Raw genomic sequence first — 19,787 nt, forward strand, 5'->3', positions numbered from 1 at the left:
TGTGGAGCCCATGAATTTCATCACTCCTCTAGTAACGTGAATTCTTGTGTTAATAACAGAATGAAGCTGCACTTGGGTAAGGGTGCCAGTGTGCCTCTTATCACGCTGGCTTCAGGTGGAGCAGGATCCTCGCAGCTTTGTATTGTTGATTATTTCCTTCCTGTGAGTGGTGGGATTTGTTCCTTAGTGCAGAAGCAGGATATGATGTTGCCACACCACGCTCTAACCTGACTAATTGATAACGCTTACTCGTGCCTTTTAGGGAATGCATGATAAGAGAAACACTATTATTTCACGTATATTACACAAGATCAGAAAATACCAGCTATCAAATTAGAGAGAGGAAGAAAAGAGCAAGAAGTAAACCGTGAAGCATTAAACAAAATTGTGGTTGATGAGTGGCTGAACTTTTGTGTTTCATAAAAGTAATAAACTTGTTCTGGTGAAGTTGTAACAACAGACGTCCCGTGACACTGGTTGCTCTTTAATTAATAAGGTATTATAATGTACAACGGAAGCGAGAGGCAGCAGAGGGCGGCGGGAAGAGCACGGCTACCCTCACCTCACTCGCTCACTAAGGCAGGTCTGGTCACGTCAGGGTAGCCGCAGGTTGCGTCTGGGTGACTCAGATAACTATATTTTACATCGCTTATCATTTTGTATAAGAATAAATCAAAATGCCGACTTGCACAGAGTAGTAAAGCAGTCTCCTCTTACTGCTCGTATGTTCAAAGCACCACGACAGTTCTTAGCGGCATCAAGTTCCCTGACGCCGCCTCGTCCAGTGTAGGAGGTGAAGAACTGGTTTGTCTCCTCTCGTGTACTGAGAGTGTGCCTGGCGGCGCCACCGCGTCAGTCTCACTTTGCACACCCCTCACTCATTGCACGAGGGGAATCGCAAAGCACTGTGAAAGGAACCATATTCTCAAACCATATTCTCAAACGTTTCAGCGCCTTACCTTGATTACTTGAGTATTATTTAAAACATTTTTATGATGCTGGTGAGAGAGAGAGAGAGAGAGAGAGAGAGAGAGAGAGAGAGAGAGAGAGAGAGAGAGAGATGATACCTAACAGCACGTATTTTAGTTTGTAAGATATAACTGCGAGTCACCCTGATTATTAATAATTCCAATGGTAATTGCTGCTTACATTATTTACACATACAACCAGCCACAGAAGTAAAATTAGATGGTAACGTATAACAATCACTCCATAGTCTCTCTCTCTCTCTCTCTCTCTCTCTCTCTCTCTCTCTCTCTCTCTCTCTCTCTCTCTCTCTCTCTCTCTCTCTCGTTAATCAGCTATGAAAGCTTACTGTGACCAATGATGATGACGATGGCGATGATAAGATAATAATTCTCTGCACCGACTGATGTCAAACGAATAGTTCTCTTAACGCAAGGGTTCACATTACACAAGGGTTAGGCTTTGAGGCTGCTGCTTACACACCTCATGTTCACTATCGTCTCCGCGTGCAGGTTTTGCCGGTGACGTCCTGTAGCCATAGATTACTGTGTGCTCCTTCTGTGTGCTCCTTCTGGCTGGTGTCTGGTCATGGTGGGCCGTTGAGGGCGTTGCTTCTCAGCCCTCAACACGCAACAGTATTTGGTGGCGGTTTTCAGTTGCGTTTGTCGCGGCTTTGTGTTTCTCTCGGTATGAACTCCAACACTTCGTCAGTTTTTGGAGTAATGAAAGACTGCTCAAGGCAATGATGAATTTATTATTGGCTTATTTTGTTGTTAATGACATTTGTCAACAGCAAGGATGATACACTGCACAGTGAACGAGAGAGAGAGAGAGAGAGAGAGAGAGAGAGAGAGAGAGAGAGAGAGAGAGAGAGAGAGAGAGAGAGAGAGAGAGAGAGAGACCCTACCTGCTTGTGTATTTAAATTACAGGATATAATGAAATACATAACAACGCCACGTTAGTCTGAGTGGGTCAGAAGGCGGGGCGAGTCATCATGGATGTTCGCTTCAGGGAGTACTGGTGGTCTCTCCAATGATTCCAGTGAATACCATCGGCGAAGGAGGTGTAGTTGCCCATATACTGGTAGCCGTTCAGGTTAGAATCTGCGCAGTTGTCATACCAATAAGCTCCTCGTCGGCTGAAAGGAACAGAACAATTACAAAAGATCTGCTACGAGAATTGTACACATGAACACTTTCTTCTTTACCATGTTGTGTTTCAGGAAACATATTCTCTAATTTTCTTTTAAAACAGTGTTTCTTGAAAATATGCACATTGTATTTTCTACAAGTAATTAGAAACGTGGTTTTCTTTGTATGGAATGCGCCATGATTGAGGGAAGACAGACCGATCGTTCCGCTCATCACTGCGTGGCCGCCTCCTCCCACTCACTGTGTATTTGTAAATGTTTCTTTCGGGATCCAGTCAGATCAATTTGTAAAACCTGCACCAAAAAAAAAAAAAAAAAAAAACGAACTGTAAAGATCGCAGCGTACCCGTAGAGCAAAACCACGATGTTGGATGTTGAGCCATGGGAAGTCATAAAAAAAGGCAAATTGTCACGTATGATAACTCAGGGCCCATTATCATGTAGGGATTAGATTTGAGCGACGAAATGGCAAGGTGGCGGCAAGAGGGAAACGGGCAGGGGAGCGTGGGAGAGGTATCTCCACCTACTGTGCCTCACATTTGTTGTGGCTGATTAAAAAACTGAGCACAGCATTATCAAGGCTCGTGACTGTTGCACGGTTACCTGTTTTTTTTTACCTGGTTGGGCACCAAACCACTAAGATAAGAAACAACCACTCTAAGGCACAAAGATTTTGTGTCTATGACTTCTAGTGCCGAGAGAAGGACCCAAGGAAAATGTGTAGATAAGTACCTACATGAAACTGGGGAGAGGCCACGAAAAATCTTCCAGAATTTGATAAGATCAGGCGTTCACAATATCCCCGTGACTGAAAATAAATCCACGGCCTCAGGACACAGAGCATACATTTTCTCAATGCCTTGAGTCCAGTGACTTACGGTGAGCGACACAGCTATACAGTGTTCCACGTGGTGGAGCCAGACTCCAGAAGTGAAGGGATATGAGTGACAAGAAAGGGAAGCATCACATTAGGAAGTGGCGCAGTGTAAAGTGTGGACTTGAAGATGTTTGGCTAAAGCAGCGGCTTGTGACGCAGTACAACGGACGTGATGATGGACCTGAAGGTTGGGTTTGCCCTGACGCCACGATCAGCAACAGAGAAACTCATGCAGAGTGCGTGGCGGTCCATTACCTTGGTCGGAAGAGTGTGGACCCAAGTGGAGAGTGTCACGGAGCGGAGAACCAAAACTAATACGAATCTTTATTTTGTGTTGTTTTGTGTTGTGTGACAGCACTTGTCTGCATGTTGTGTGGTGTCACTGTTGAGCTGTGTGGCATGGCAACACTTACCTTTCGGCACAGTTATAAGTCTTATGACTGTCGTTGTCAGCATCATGGGTGCTGAATGCTTGGCCGTTGTGCCTTGTGAAGCTGTCCCCTGCGTCTCCACTGTAACTGTTAACACACACACACACACACACACACACACACACACATGAGAAAAAAGAGATAATATCTTATCTATCTGTCTATTTATATCTGTCTATCTCTATCTCAATCTATCTCTATCTATCTATCTATCTATCTATCTATTTATCTATTTATCTATCTAACTATAGGACGAAAAATAGAGAAACAATAGGTCCATTTAAGGCATGTAATGGAAAGTTAGTTTGTTCTGGGGAAGAGATGAATAAAATTCTGAACAGGTAATTTTTTAATTGTCCACCCAGGCAAACATGCAGGAAATGCTGGAGAGTGAACTGATTTTTAGAGCAGAAGAGAATGAAAAGCTGATGTATATTTTCATAACTAAGGAGACAGTGGAACGGCCTGAAAAAAAAAATTGTCACCAGGACCAGACCAAATATATCCCAGAGTACTTAAGGAATGCAAAGAGGTTATTAGTGAGCCGCCAGTTACCGTGTTTAGCAAATCACTGGACTCAGGAGAGGTACTGGTAATGTGGAGGCAGGCCAATGTAGTGCCCATCTTTAAGAAAGAAGATAAAACGTTAACGTCTGATTATATACACCTGTCAGTCAGCTTAACTTCAATGGCAGGTAAAGTAATGGAATCAGTAATCGTGAGGAACATTAGGAAGCATTTAGATGAGAATAATTTGATAAAACAGACAGAAAGGCTAGGGTGCACGGGATAGATGAGAAGGTGTTAGGCTAGATAAGTTCGTCGCTTGGCGACAGGCAACAGAGTTATAATAAACGGCTCAAGGTCCGAGTGGGATCAAGTAATTAGTGGGCTGCCGCAGGGATCAGTGTTAGGGCCATTGTTATTTTTAATAAATCTTACTGATCTGGATAGTGGCATTAATAGCGGTGTTGGTAAACTTGCGGATGACACGAAATTGGTAGATGAATTAGGTCAGATTCGGGTGCCATCGCATAGGATGAACGAATGGACAGACAGATGACAAATGCCGTTTGATACTAACAAACGCAAAGTACTTAGCGTAAATAGAAGAAACCCACACAGTAGGCATGCAATAAAGAAGATGAGATGCTAAATTCAAAGAATGAAAAAGACATAGGACTCATAGTTAGTTCTCGTCTCCGTCTAAGAAAACAATGCGTGGAGGCCAGAAATAAAGCAATTCGGTTATTGGGATTAATTTTAGTGGCTTTAAAAGTAAAAATACCGAAGCAATATTAAAATTATATTTGGCGCTGATCAGACCTCATCTGCTGTGTGCATTATACTGTGCAGTTCTGGTCCCAGTATTGCAGGAAGGATATAGGTCTGTTAGAATCAATATCAATAAAAAAAAAAAAAAAGATAAAAATGAGAATTTCTCACGAAAGGAGACTGAAATTTATAAATTTACATTTCATAGGCTAAGGCTAAGAGGGGATCCGGTAGAGATCTTTAAGTGGCATAGGAGATACAACAAGAATGTGTAAATAAAAATGGCTACATCAGTAATCAGGATATATATATATATATATATATATATATATATATATATATATATATATATATATATATATATATATATATATATATATATATATATATATATATATATATATATATATATATATATATATGAGAGAGAGAGAGAGAGAGAGAGAGAGAGAGAGAGAGAGTGAGAGAGTCTGGAGAAACAGCAGGGATACGAAATAGAAAGAAAGAATAGAAAGAAACAAAGGAATAAGAGGTAAGGAAAAAGGGACAGTCAGCAACAGGGTAGGGCTGGCTGAGGCATAAAGGACAGGTTGCTGCCTCTGGCGACACGGAACGGATAGTTATATTATTATGTTATTGCCTTTTCTCAATCAAAATAAAAGGTAAATTATATATATATATATATATATATATATATATATATATATATATATATATATATATATATATATATATATATATATATATATATATATATATATATATATATATATATATATATATATATATATATATATATATATATATATATTCATTTAATACAGAGAGAGAGAGAGAGAGAGAGAGAGAGAGAGAGAGAGAGAGAGAGAGAGAGAGAGAGAGAGAGAGAGAGAGAGAGAGAATACAAGAGGGTGAAGGGCCTCACCTTCCAACACTGAGGCGGAACTTGGTCTCTGGTGCGCCCACGTGGAAGAATCCATACTTGGCCCACCGATGTTCTCCCTCGTAATCGTCCAGGTCAATTCGTAGCTGCTGCAGGGTGGTGGAGGTCAGCTGGTGCAGAAGGTCAAGGCCCAGCCAGAATTCACCCTCCAGGTCACCAAAGCCCAACTGATACTCGACCCAAGTGCGGTAGAAATCTTGGCGGACGGCATCACTGGTGCGCCGCTGGAAGACGGTCCATCCCCCGCCGTCGACGGTGTGGTCACAAAACACGGGCACGCGGTGGTGGGGTCGCCCAGGGTAAGGGTATACCTGGCGCAGGCCGCTCCCGCTGTCCCCGGAGTCCAGTAAGTCCTTGCAGTGACGCGGCCGAGACTCCCATTTGTTTACAGCAGCACTGACCTGCTGCACCACTTCCCTCGCCTCCTGTAAAGCGAAGGCCAAACAGTGACCAGGTTTACGTCAGACGTGGCGGCGCAGCTCCTCCTGCATTGCTGCTGATAAAGACCCAAAACTAAGTTGACCTGCATTAGGAGAACTCCGTGAGTTCATGTTACACTTGTGTTCAGGGTCAGGGTTGCTGTGATTTAAACCAAATTATTTAAATCGATTTATATCAGAGTAAAAAAAAAATGACAAATAAAAAATTAGATATGCTGTATTTAAAAGTGTGTGTGTGTGTGTGTGTGTGTGTGTGTGTGTGTGTGTGTGTGTGTGTGTGTGTGTACGGATATCAAAAAACTTTTTAAATAGAAAAAAAAATAAGTTAATAAAATAAATCGATTATTATATTTGTTTTAGAGAAAAATCCTGATTTTTTTTTTTCTTCCAAATTCTGCATGAGGTAGAAACCTCTGAGAAATCCGGCCATTGGCGGGAGTGGCTCTGAAGTGTTGCCGGGAACAAGGATCAGATCACTCCACGTAAGGAAACGTAACTAGGGAAGTATATGACCAGCAAGTTATGTGATTCAACTTTAATGTTTCTGTATTTGGTTCCCGTTAATGAACACACACAATCAGGTGTGCTCAAACAAAAATTGGTACAAGCACTCCTTGATAAATTGGAAAGATTTTGTCTATAAATGATACCTTCCCCTTAGAGAGCAGTCTGGCCCAGGCTTAGACAGAGACTGGCCTGACCCTTACCTCCATGAGGGACGCGTAGCGGCTGTCCTCTTGTCCACTACTACAGAAGTCCAGGGCGGCGGCCACGCAAGCATCACTGTAGCCAGTTACCGCTAGTAGGCTGGACAGAAGGGAGCGATCGTCCTTGAGGCCTGAACAGCTATTCTCCTCAGCTGTGGGAGGCGTGGCGCTTGCCTGGGCCACGGCCACGCCCATGGCGAGGAACACAAGGAACTGCATCGCAAATAATTGCTGGCCAGAGCACCTAACCAAGGCGACCGTGGCCGGGTGCTGCTCAGAGCAAAGTGGTTTGTGTCTTGAGCCCTGGGTGCTTCGCGGGCCTCAACACGCCACTTCAAGCCTCGGTGGGTGTGGCGAGGAAAGAATAGAAACTGTGGTGCTCATGCATGTCATCACTCCTCTAGTATGGTGAAGTGTTGTGTTAATATTAGATGAAGCGGCACTTGGGTAAGGGCGCCAGTGTGCCTCTTATCGCGCTGGCACCGGATGTAGCAAGATCCTCGCAGCTTTGTGTACTGTTAATGTTTTCTTCCTGTGGAGTGGTGGGAGCTGTGCCCTCCGTGCAGAAGTAGGGTATGCTGCTGCCACACCACGCACTAACCTGACTATTTGGTAACTCTTAGTAGTGTCTTCAAGGAATCCCAAGGCACTGTGAGGCGGAACATGACCGTATTGCGAAACGGTTCGGCGTCTTGTTTCCACTACTCTTATCAGGCTTTGGTCCAGTCATTCTCAGTCAGGGCTAAACCTCTAGGGAGTAAAAAATTGCATGGCTGGACTAAATAATTGATGTACTTGATAACTGAATAATGATTCAGTTAAATTTAATTTTGTTATATGAGAGAGAGAGGAGAGAGGAGAGTAGAGAGAGAGAGAGAGAGAGAGAGAGAGAGAGAGAGGGGGGGGAGGAGGGAGGGAGAGACAGGGGAGGGAGGGGGAGAAACAAGGGAGGGAGGGGAAGAGAGAGAGAGAGAGGAGAGAGAGAGAGAGAGAGGAGAGAGAGAGAGAGAGAGAGAGAGAGAGAGAGAGAGAGAGGGGGGGGGGAGGGAGGGACGAGACAGGGGAGGGAGGGAGAAACGGGAGAGAGAGAGAGGAGAGGAGAGAGAGAGAGAGAGAGAGAGAGAGAGAGAGAGGGGAGGGAGGGAGAGACAGGGGAGGGAGGGAGAAACGGGAGAGAGAGAGAGAGAGAGAGAGAGAGAGAGAGAGAGAGAGAGGGGGGGGGGAGGGAGGGAGAGACAGGGGAGGGAGGGAGAAACGAGAGAGAGAGAGAGAGAGAGGAGAGAGAGAGAGAGAGAGAGAGAGAGAGAGAGAGAGAGAGAGAGGGAGAGAGGGAGGGAGGAGAGAGACAGGGGAGGGAGGGAGAAACGGGAGAGACAGAGAGAGAGAGAGAGAGGAGAGAGAGAGATAGAGAGAGACAGGGGAGGGAGGGAGAAACGAGAGAGAGAGAGAGAGAGAGAGAGAGAGAGAGAGAGAGAGAGAGGAGAGAGAGAGAGAGAGAGAGCGAGAGAGAGAGAGAGAGAGAGGGGAGGGAGGGAGAGACAGGGGAGGGAGGGAGAAGACGGGAGGAGACAGAGAGAGAGAGAGAGAGAGAGAGAGATAGAGAGAGACAGGGGAGGGAGGGGAGAAACGAGAGAGAGAGAGAGAGAGAGAGAGAGAGAGAGAGAGAGAGAGAGAGAGAGAGAGAGAGAGAGAGAGAGAGAGATGAGAGAGAGAGAGAGAGAAATAGGATAACAGTGTCATTGTCTACTGGTCGAGGCCCGAAGGTGCTGTCCTCACCAATTATCCCAGAGGCTACAACGCTACATTCTCACAGATAGGATATTGCACATTTTCACCGTGGATGAGCTCCTGAGCTTTAGTATATGAATTCTTACCAACATTAGCAAAATAAGAATTAAATTCATTGGCTTTGTCGAGTACATTATCGAAATTAGAGATATTGGAAATGTTTTTAGTATTAGGGTCTATTTCTCTAATAGCTTTCCATGTTTTTTGAAATGCTGTTTTTATTGTTAAGAAATTCATTGTGATAATATTTTCTTTCTTTCTCTTTTGGTATTGTTCTTGCAGATCAGCGTTACGCCGATCGTATTTTAGTTTTGCTCGAGTAATATTTCGAGTAATATTCATAGCTTCCCGGATTGAGTTGCTTATCCATGGTGCAAATGGTCTAGTGATTTCTGTAGTAACAAGTGGGGCACAATCGTTTAAACAATTAATAAAATTTGCGTTAACAATATCTACTTGCGTATTTACGTCGTTTGTACTTAAAATCATTAAAATTGTGCGTCTTCTGAAGAAGCCTAAAACAAAATTTCTCTTTGGTGTAATCACCAATATGTCGGAATGTTCGAATAACTGGCGATCTCTTATGTTTGCTGATATCTATCATAATACTTATAAGGCCATGATCAGCAATCTCTTGTGGCACAGCATCACAGGAGCATACAATGCCAGGCTTGTTAGTAATAGCAAGGTCTAATAGAGCTGAATATGTTGGCGTAACCCTCGTTGGTTTTCAATTATTTGAGTTAACTTGTTGTTCTTTATGATCTTAGATATCTTGCTATTACCAACAAGTAAGTTGTCATTGAAATCACCCAATATAAAGAATGTCTTATTCTTCGTACTAATTAATCAAAACAAGTCTTGTATGTATTCAAAAGCAGTCCTTAATAGCCACTTGTTAGGGGACGTTCAAGTTAATGACACTGACTGTTAAGATATTCTCTACATAGTTGCATACACCGCCTTCACGTCCACCATCACATCGGAAGATTGTATAACCAGGTATATTAACATATGCGTCTGGAAGATCTGGGAGAAGCCATGATTCACTTACACACAAAACATCAATATTCCTAACGTTTATTAACAGTCTCATTTCATCCATATTTCCAAGCAGAGATTGAGCGTTAATATGTTCTATAGTCATAAAATCTCCTGTTTTGTTTGCAACGACAGGTACTTCTTCGCCAGTTTCCTATATATCATATCGCTGACACAAGCGGCTCTTGTCGGGAGGGAAGAAGGGGTAGTGAGAAGGCGAGGGGCAAAATAGTTAAATCTAGAAAGGTAGCTAGCTCAGGGACGGTGAGAAATAGCTTAAGTGTTTACTACACAAACTGTAGAAGTATTCTGAATAAAATAGACTTGCTTAGAGGAATAGCGAGCGTTGAGAAATTTGATATCATTGCTTTAACTGAAACTTGGTTAGATATGTCAGGAAAAGTATTTAATCCAGAGGTTAAGATAGATGGGTATACAATGTTTTATAAAGATAGGGAAAACAGGAGAGGAGGAGGCGTCGCGTTATACGTTAGGGACACATTATAGTGTTGTATCAACAGTAGAATTAAAACAGATAACAAAGCAGAGTCGATATGGGTAGATATTAAGGAAGGATCGCAGTCAGTAGTACTAGGGGTAGTTTACAGACCACCGACCAGTACAGAGGAAATTAACACCTCACTGTGGCAGGAATTAAATAGAGCAGGCAGGTACAGTCAGGTATGTGTGGTAGGAGATTTTAATTTTAGGAATATCGACCGGAGTCTGATGGTGGGTAACAAGGAAGCAGAGGAATTTCTTAAGGTAATTCAGGATAATTTTTTAAAACAGGTAGTCGTAGAACCCACAAGGGGGAATAATATTCTAGATTTAATTCTTACTAGCAGGGAGGAAGCAGTCACGCAGGTAGAGGTTGGAGGACAGCTAGGTAACAGTGACCATAGGGAAATTAGGTACAATTTAGAATGGGAAGAAACAGTTAGAAACAAAAACACTAGTAAAATACCTGACTTTAGGAGAGCAAATTTTGAAGAATTAAAAAGGTACCTCCAAGGAGTAGACTGGCAAAGGATGCAGGGTGAGGTCAGGTCAGGGACGGAGTTCAGAGAGATAAGGCAGGATGAGAGAGGTGAGGTGAGGCGTGAGGGTGTAGGACAAGAGGAGGGAAGATGTGTCCGGAAGGGAGGAGGAAAGAGGAAGGGGGGAGCTAGGTGTGAGTATGTTGGAATGTCAGGTCATGCTGAAATGAGAGAGGTGAGGTCGAGGCGAGTAGATGAGGGAGTGGAGAGGATGGTAGGGGACGAGATGAGGGGACTAGGTGAAGTAAATGTAGATGAATTGTATAAATATTTCGTAAAGTTCATACAGGTCAGTTAGCAAATATCCCGTATAGAACAATAAGATCACAAAAAAATGACCCTAAATGGATGACTGCTAGGTTAAAGCATTATATAGGGCGTAAGAGAAGTATATATAAGAGATTAAGGGCAGGTGAAGAAGTTTTAAGGACACAATATAATGAATTAGTTAGAACAGTCAGGAAGTTAACGAGGAAAGCTAAGGACAATTATGAATCAAAGGTAGCCAGCCAGGCGAAGACGGACCCCAAGGGATTTTATCGGTATACAGGACGAAGAATAAGGATACTGTAGGTCCATTAAAGGCAGCAGATGGGGAGCTGGTTAGTTAGTAAACTTCTGAATGATTATTTTTTAACTGTCTTCACCCAGGAAAACATGCAGGATATGCCAGATAGTGAACAGGTGTTTAGAGCAGATGAGAATGAGAAGCTGACAGATATTTCCATAACTGGGGAGATAGTGGAACAGGAGATAGATAGGCTAAAAAGTTCAAGTCACCAGGACCTGATGAAATATATCCCAGAGTACTTAAGGAATGTAAAGAGATTATTAGTGAGCCGTTAGTTTCTGTCTTTAGGAAATCACTGGAGTCGGGTGAGGTACCAGTAATGTGGAGGCAGGCTAATGTAGTACCCATCTTTAAGAAAGGAGATAAAACTTTAGCGTCTAATTATAGACCTGTCAGCTTAACTTCAGTTGCAGGTAAAATGTTAGAGTCAATAATAGCGAGGAACATTAGGGAACATTTAGACAAACATAACTTGATAAATCAGTCACAGCATGGCTTCACGAAGGGGAAGTCTTGCCTGACAAACTTGTTAAGTTTTTACAGTAAGGTGTACGAGGCAGTAGATAATGGTGATAGTTATGATATCTTATATCTGGACTTTAGTAAAGCATTCGACAAGGTGCCCCATCAAAGGCTCCTGAGAAAGGTTAGGGCACACGGGATAGATGGGAAGGTGTTAGGTTGGATAGGGTCATGGTAACAGGCGACAGAGAGTGCTAATAAACGGCTCGAAATCCGAGTGGGGTCATGTCATTAGTGGGGTGCCACAGGGATCAGTATTAGGGCCATTATTATTTCTAATATACGAGTATATCAATGACTTGGATAGTGGAATTAGTAGTGATGTTAGTAAATTTGCGGATGACACAAAGATAGGTAGATTAATTAGGTCAGAATCGGATGCCATCGCCTTGCAGGCAGACTTAGATAGAATGAATGAATGGACGGATAGATGGCAAATGCAATTCAGTATCAATAAATGCAAAGTGCTTAGCGTAGGTAGAGGAAACCCACACAATAGGTATACATTAAACAACGAAACTCTGGTAGGTACAGGGTACGAGAAAGATTTAGGAGTTATAGTTAGCTCTGAACTCCGTCTAGGAAAGCAATGCATAGAAGCCAGAAACAAGGCAAATAGGGTACTAGGATTCATTTTTAGGAGTGTTAAAAGTAGAAGGCCGGGAGTAATATTAAAGTTATACTTGGCGCTGGTCAGACCTCATCTAGACTACGCGGTGCAGTTCTGGTCCCCACATTACAGGAAAGATATAGGTCTATTAGAATCAGTACAGAGGAGAATGACTAAAAGGATACAGGGGATGAGGAGTATCCCTTACGAGGCGAGGTTGAAGCTGTTAAATTTACATTCTTTAGAGAGACGTAGGTTAAGAGGGGACCTGATAGAAGTCTTTAAGTGGTATAAGGGTTATAACAAGGGAGATGTAAGCAAAATTCTTAGGATCAGCAACCAGGGTAGAACAAGAAATAACGGGTTCAAGCTTGAAAAATTTAGGTTTAGGAAGGAGATAGGAAAAAATTGGTTCTCAAATAGAGTGGTAGATGAATGGAACGGACTCAGTAATCATGTAGTTAGTGCTAGGACACTAGAGAGCTTTAAGAGAAGATTAGACAAGTTTATGGATGGGGATAACAGATGGAAATAGGTAGGTGTGTTTCATACAGGGACTGCCACGTGTAAGCCTGGTCGCTTCTTGCAGCTTCCCTTATTTCTTATGTTCTTATGTTATGTTCATATTCTTTAACATCAAGCCGATGAAAAAAAAAAAAAAAACTGGGACGGTTTCACAGCACAAATCGAGAACAGAATGAACCCGACAAATTTACAAGGACACAGCATTAGTCAAATAGATCAAGAAACTGACCGATGGATAAAAACATTAAACGACTCCATGGACGACAACTTACCTAAAAGCACACACACACAAATGTGAAAATTACTCCACACATAAAAACACTACAACAAGAATACATTACGCTAAAAAAGAGGCGCAAAGACTCGGCTGGTCATATGATAAATACAGCAGGTACATAAAAATAAGCCATGAAATACAAGAAAATGCAAAGAAGAGTTTAACAACAACTAGAAGGATAAGATTGAAAATGTGTAGTAGAAGTTTGCAAAAATTACAATTCCTTCTGGAATGAAATAAATCAGTTACGAGACACTAACACCGAGCACCGTAATTATCGTAAAGGCGAACAAGGGAACAAACATTATACGGAGGAAGGAAAATGTGAGATTATGAGGGAGACTTGGGTAAACGTATTTAGAATCGCCCCAGAAGAAGACATCACCTTTGATCAGGGAAACACACGATACGTAAATAACCACTTGCATTCAAACCGTCACAGACTCCCACCCTAATTACTGACTTCGACACACTCAATGACAGTAATTTTTACACCAGGAAAATAACAGTAGATGAGGCAAAGAAATGCATTACACATACCAAAAATAAAGCTTCGGATTACTTAAGAATAAACAAAACCATATTACAGCAGTCACCACTAAATGGAATCAAAATGCTCGTTAATATTTGCAACGCGTGCCTCGCAACCGGTAATTTTGAAACCCCCCACTAACCCCATAAATGACAGACCTATATATACCTATATGGGTATTATAGACCTCGATATACCTGGCAAAATAAATGAAAGAATACTGTTGGGAAGAGTGAACTCATTTGTTGTGGAAAATTATATACTTAAAAACAGGCGGCACGGCTTTTGACCGCAAAAGGGCACCACTACCGCCACAGCAAGCACCTATGAAACAGTCTCCAAGGCGTTGTCATAAACAACAAACAGCACTAGTACTCAGGGACGTAGCCAAGGCATTTGATAAGGTGTGGCACAACGGTCTTAAATACAGTATACTACACCTAAATATTCCGACACTCTTAGAAAAAACACTATGCACCTTGCTTGACAGTAGAATGGCTACCATACCATGCAATGAACTCACTACATGGAATACCTCAAGGCAGTGTTTTGTCACCTACAATTTATACATTATGTACCAACAATATAATCACCTAGACACTTTGTATGGTGATTACATTGCACAGGTTACAACATCACAAGGCAAATCTTGATTGATGATGAAGCAAAAGGTGGAGAGAGAAATTAACTGAGAAGACAACTTTGAGAAATAGAAAATCAAAACCAGAGAAGAGAAATTTTCAGTAATTGCAATAGCGCAAATAAAATCTGAAAACATCAACGTGAACAACAAAGTAACACGACCCAGTAGGAGTGGCAGACTGGTGGGACTGTAGCTACGCACCACAGGCATCACTACTCACTAAGCAGAGAAGAGAACACAAGGAATAGTTGCATTAAATAAACTATACAGATTTATGGGGTTTTTGGCCACTGTCAGACAGCAGGGCTCCGGCAGCGGGTGTGAGGCAAGCCTTACTCTCTAGTAGGCCTTGGCTGAGGTCAAGTGTCACTTCCGCACCCTGAACCATGGCGACCCACGGGCCGCTCGCAGTGAGGGGATGTAGGAGGCAATACTATGCTAGGTAACCCCAGCAAGACTGACACGAGGCCTAATGAGTCACATCGCGGTATTGCAAGACTGTCACACACACACACACACACACACACACACACACACACACACACACACACACACACACACACACACACACACACACACACACACACACACAGGAGTCACTATACACTTACACCACAAAAGTCGCTCCAAAACTAATGTAATAAAAGAAAGCCTTATTATAGTAACTAGTTCTGGTCATGTGTTTACATTTTTTTTTTTTTTTTTTTTTTTTTGGTATGGAAACTTTTTACATTTTTGTATTTTCTTATAATTAAAAATTAAACTTTTCCTTTTTCTTTTCATGATTCTTGTATTAACTGCAACACTAAATACTGTGATATTATTTCCAAATGTGCTTTCTATCTCACTTTCCTTTTAACACTTCCTCTCAAACCCTTTATCTACTCTTTATCTTAAGTTTTAAACTAATGTATTATTATTATTATTATTATTATTATTATTATTATTATTATTATTATTATTATTATTATTATTGTTATTATTATTATTATTATCATTATCTTTTTCCTTTACTAATGTGTCAAGTGTTTCATTCTTTTTTCATAACTTCTTCACAAACACTTCCCCTACCTTGATTTCCTTAAATTTAAAGAAACAACGACATGAAAAAAATAATAATAATTAATTAAATGTGGACTGACAAGCGAAACAGACGCACCATCGATAAACGTCACATTAGGTGTGTGGTAATAAGCCCACACCTTATCTTTCTCTGACTATCTCGCATTTCTTGTTCCACCCACTTTCTCTCTGCTATGTTTCTGTCTCTTCTCCATCTTTCCTATCCGTGTATTGTATTGTATCACGTGACTACGATCACGCAGAATCAGGTGCAGGGACGCAAGGTGTGCACATCTTGTGGTCGTGTGAGGAGACAAGCAGCGGAGTGACTCTGGCTGTGAGGGGACAACCATTCCGGGAGAGAGAGCGTTTCAGGCTGAGAGTAGCGTCAGAAAGGGAGCTTGGAGAGGTGCTGGTGGTGGTCTGGAACCGCGTCCTGTGCACAGTGTTGTGTGCTTGTGTGCACGCCTCCCACCGCGTCGGCCGCAGTCAACAAGAGAGCGGGTCAGAAGGCGGCGTGGGTCATCAGAGATGTTCCCTTCAGGGAGTAGTGATAACCTCTACAGTCATACCAGTTGATGCCATCGGCGGGAGAGGTGTGGTTGCCCATATACTGGTAGCCGTTCAGGCATATCAAAAAGCTCTCCGGTATTTGAAATCAACGTAACAGTCACAAAACTGTTCGCTGTTTGATACAGTGGCCGAACGCACGTCTTGGAAAGAGACCTGACCTTCTTCTTTGAGGGATTAGGCGCTACTCTCTTCGGTTAGAATTCGTAAGATGTAGTACACTATGTTACTCTCCTTGCCAGGACCTTGCTACTAAACATGAAATTCCTTGTATTAGATCTAATTTTCAATCTGTAGAACACCACCTCTCCTCTTCTAAACCTCATCTTCTTTTCCTCACTGAAACACTCGTGTCTCAGGCAACTGACATTAACCCCTTTTCTGTTCCCTCCTACTTTCTCTTTTATCTACTATACTTTTCTAATTTTTAATCCAAATTGCGTCTATGTGCGTGACGACTTAACCTACTCTCGTGGCCACGCTCTTGAATCCTCCGAGTTTTCCACCATCTGGCTACGACTACAGAGTCACTCTCAAACTAAATTTATCTGAGCTGTATACTTCTCTGACTATAAAAAATTTTTTCATTACTTATCTTCTAAAGTGGAGCACATTCTGACTCTCTTCTCTTTTCCAGACTTCAATAATCACCACCAGCATCGGCTTTCTTCTCCCTTCACTGACCATCCTGGTGAACTAGCTTTCAAATTTGCTCTTAGCTTTCAACTTTGCATCTGGTGCAACACCCTACTCGTATTCCTGACCAGCTTAGAGATAGACCCAACATTCTTGATCTTTTTCTAAATTCTAATCATTCCGCTTATGGTGTTGCCTTCTCTTCTCCGTTAAGCTCCTACGATCACAATCTCACATCTGTATCTTGTCCTATCGCTCCAATCCCTTCTCAGGGTCCCCAAAGCGGAGGTGCCTCTGGCGTTTTGCCTCTGCTGGCTGGGAGGCACCTAGAGAGGTATTATGCTGATTTTCCTTGGAATGACTACTGCTTCCGTGTCAGAGACCCACCTCTGCGTGCTGGGCGCATAACAGAAATGATAGTGTTTGGCATGAAGGCGTACACTACTCACTCTTTCTCTCGACCTAAACCTTCCAAACCTTGGTTTAACACAGCCTGTGCCCGTACTATACATGATAGAGAGGTGATTCACAAAAGGTACTTCAGCTTTCCATCACCTGAACCTCAGGCGCTTTATATTTCTTCCTGGAATCATGTCAAGTTTGTTCTCCAAGTAGCCAAAAAAAAAAAAAAAGAACTTTATTAATGGAAAGTGTCAAAATCTTTCAAGATCTAACTGCTCTCGTGACTTCTGGTACCTAGCCAAAAACATTCCAATAAATCTTCAATAACTGTGCTTCTTCATCTTTCCCTCCTTTATTTTAACTTGATAGCACCACTGCTATCTCATTTATTTCTAAAGCTGAACTCTTCGCTCAAATTTTTGCTAAAAACCCTACCTTGGATGATTCAAGGTTTGTTCCTCCCTCTCCTCTTGCATCTGACTACTTTATGTTACCGATTAAAATCTATCGCAATGACGTTTTCTGTGTCCTCGCTGGCCTAAACCCTCGGAAAGCTTCTGGAGCTGATAGGACCCCTCCTATTGTTTTCCGAAAGTGTATCTCCGTCCTTGCACCTTGCCTAGTCATATTCTTCCATTTCAACTCTGTCTATCAACATCTACCTTTCCTTCTTGCTGGAAGTTTGCCTACACTCAGTCTGTTCCTAAAATGGGTGAAGGTTCTAGTCCCTCAATCTACCGTTGTATTGCTTTAATTTCCTGGCTATCTAAAGTTTTAGAATCTATCCTCAACAGGAAGATTCTTAAACATCTATCACTTCACAACCTTCTATCTGATCGCCAGCATGGGTTCCGTCAAGGCCGCTCTACTGGTGATCTTCTGGCTTTCCTTACTGAGTCTTGGTTATCCTCTTTTAGAGATTTTGGTGAAACTTTTGATGTTGCTTTAGACATATCAAAAGCTTTTGATAGAGTCTGGCACAAAGCTTTGATTTCCAATCTTTCCTCCTAGGGCTTCTATTTCTGTCTGTAACTTCATATCAAGCTTCCTTTCTAACCGTTCTCTAGCTGTTGTGGTAGACAGTCACTGTTCTTTTCCTAAATCTATTAACAGTGGTGTTCCTTAGGGTTCTGTTCTGTCACTCACTCTTCCTAATTATTCATCAATGATATTCTAAACTCCTAGTCTTATCCAGTCTTATGCTGATGATACCACCCTGCACTTTTCCACGTATTTTCATAGAGGTCCAACCATTCAGGAGGTAAACAGTTCACGCAGGGAAGCCACAGAACACCTGACTTCTGATCTCTCTAAAATTCCTGATTGGGGCAGAGCAAACTTAGTGTTGTTCAATGCCTCAAAAAATCAATTCCTCCATTTATCAATTCGACACAACATTCTAGACAACTATGCCCTCTTCCTCAATGACACTCAACTGTCACCCTCTTCTACACTGAACACCTTTGGTCTGTCCTTTTCTTATAATCTAAAATGAAAACTTCACATCTCATCTCTAGCTAAAACAGCTTCTATGAAGTTTAGCGTCCTGAGTCGTCTCCGTTAGTTCTTCTCAACATTCCAGCTGCTAACTCTGTGCAGAGGCCTTATCTATCCAAGTATGGAGTATGCTTCACATGTTTGGGGGGGTTTACACTCATACCGTTCTTTAAGACGGTTGAATTAAAAGCTTTTCGTCTTACCAACTGTCTTCAGCCTCCTCCTCATCGCCGCATCATCTCCTCCCGTGGCCTCACTGCACAAGACTTTCTTCTTTCTCTCACTCCTATTCTGTCCACCTCTCTAATGCAAGAGTGAACCAGTATTCTCAACCATGCATTCCTTTCTCTGGTAAACTCTCTGCCTGCTTCTCCATTTCCGCCTTCCTATGACTTGAACTCTTTCAAGAGGGAGGTTTCAAGACACTTATCCTGAATTTTTGACTAACGCCTTCGACTCTGTACGGGGACTGGCACCTCAGCGGGCCTTTTTTTTGTTGCTTTTTTTTTTTTTCCCTTGACCGGTGCCCCTCCTATATGAGTAAAGAAAAAAATTCTCCAAATTCTCCCAAGACAAAGCAGTTCACTTAAATTACTGTCCATTGCTGGCTTAATTGGTCTCTTTCTTTGAGAGAAATCTTACGATCTCCTAAGCGGCAACTTTTACATTTCCTTCAGCTGATGAGAAACTGACAAGATGAATAATTATTACAATCTTGGCAATAGACACCGAATCGAAATTGTTGTTGTTTTGTTGTTGTTTTTGTTGTTATTGTTGTGGTTCGTTGTTGTTGTTGTTGTTGTTGTTGCTGTTGTTGTTGTTGTTGCAGATGCTGCTGCACTTCTGTGTTGTGTTGTGTTGCATTGTGTCGTGTTGTGTCGTGTGACAACTCTTTAAGTTGAGCTGTGTGGAGTAACATCACTCACCTTCAGGCACAGTTTTGCTTTGCCTTGTCGTTGTCAGCATCATGTGTGCTGAATGGGACGCCGTTATGTTCTAACAGACTATTCCCTGCGTGTCCACTGTACCTACCAGCACACATGCACACGCTTAGTATTAATTGAGAGAATGGCTCAGGCATATATGGCGTGCTCTTGTTTGTGTACTGCTTGTATGGGTGGTGGGAATGTTTGCATCTGATGAGTGCTGATGGTACAGTACAATCTTAATGAGGGGGTGGCTGCTGCTGATGCACCAGCGTTGGCTGATTCACAAACGACATAGAGATGGTGGTGGAGGTGCTGGGAAGGGCGTGTTACAGGTAAAACATTTTAGAGAGTG

The 19,787-nt window shown here is 42.3% G+C and overlaps 1 protein-coding gene across 3 annotated transcripts; it reads right to left on the reverse strand.

The window, feature by feature from the left end:
• Nucleotides 1-1,700: 1,700 nt before the first annotated feature.
• On the reverse strand, nucleotides 1,701-7,356 carry LOC135092172 (ryncolin-1-like). 3 transcript variants are annotated; one of them, XM_063990448.1, is made up of 4 exons: nucleotides 6,791-7,356; nucleotides 5,626-6,068; nucleotides 3,408-3,512; nucleotides 1,701-2,105 (listed from the first exon to the last, which is right to left on the reverse strand). In XM_063990448.1, the coding sequence occupies exons 1-4, from the start codon at nucleotides 7,007-7,009 to the stop codon at nucleotides 1,940-1,942; spliced, it is 933 nt and encodes a 310-aa protein (XP_063846518.1). In that variant the 5' UTR covers nucleotides 7,010-7,356; the 3' UTR covers nucleotides 1,701-1,939. The 3 variants fall into 3 exon arrangements, with proteins under 3 accessions (XP_063846518.1, XP_063846519.1, XP_063846521.1); XM_063990449.1 differs by lacking the exon at nucleotides 3,408-3,512 and having other exon boundaries at nucleotides 6,791-7,355; XM_063990451.1 differs by lacking the exons at nucleotides 1,701-2,105; nucleotides 3,408-3,512 and adding an exon at nucleotides 4,717-4,814 and having other exon boundaries at nucleotides 6,791-7,344.
• Nucleotides 7,357-19,787: the final 12,431 nt, after the last annotated feature.

Source organism: Scylla paramamosain, chromosome 39 (genome assembly GCF_035594125.1).
Source record: "Scylla paramamosain isolate STU-SP2022 chromosome 39, ASM3559412v1, whole genome shotgun sequence".
In the NCBI taxonomy this organism is placed as follows: Eukaryota; Metazoa; Arthropoda; class Malacostraca; order Decapoda; family Portunidae; genus Scylla; species Scylla paramamosain.

What these genes read in the sequence shown, in the direction of transcription:
- LOC135092172 (XM_063990448.1), bottom strand. Translation starts at nt 7,009, where the DNA reads ATGCAGTTCCTTGTGTTCCTCGCCATGGGCGTGGCCGTGGCCCAGGCA. An exon ending in GCTACGCGTCCCTCATGGAG is followed by an intron (nt 6,069 to 6,790) that starts GTAAGGGTCAGG and finishes TTCGCTTTACAG; the next exon opens with GAGGCGAGGGAAGTGGTGCA. An exon ending in ACTTATAACTGTGCCGAAAG is followed by an intron (nt 2,106 to 3,407) that starts GTAAGTGTTGCC and finishes TGTTCCTTTCAG; the next exon opens with CCGACGAGGAGCTTATTGGT.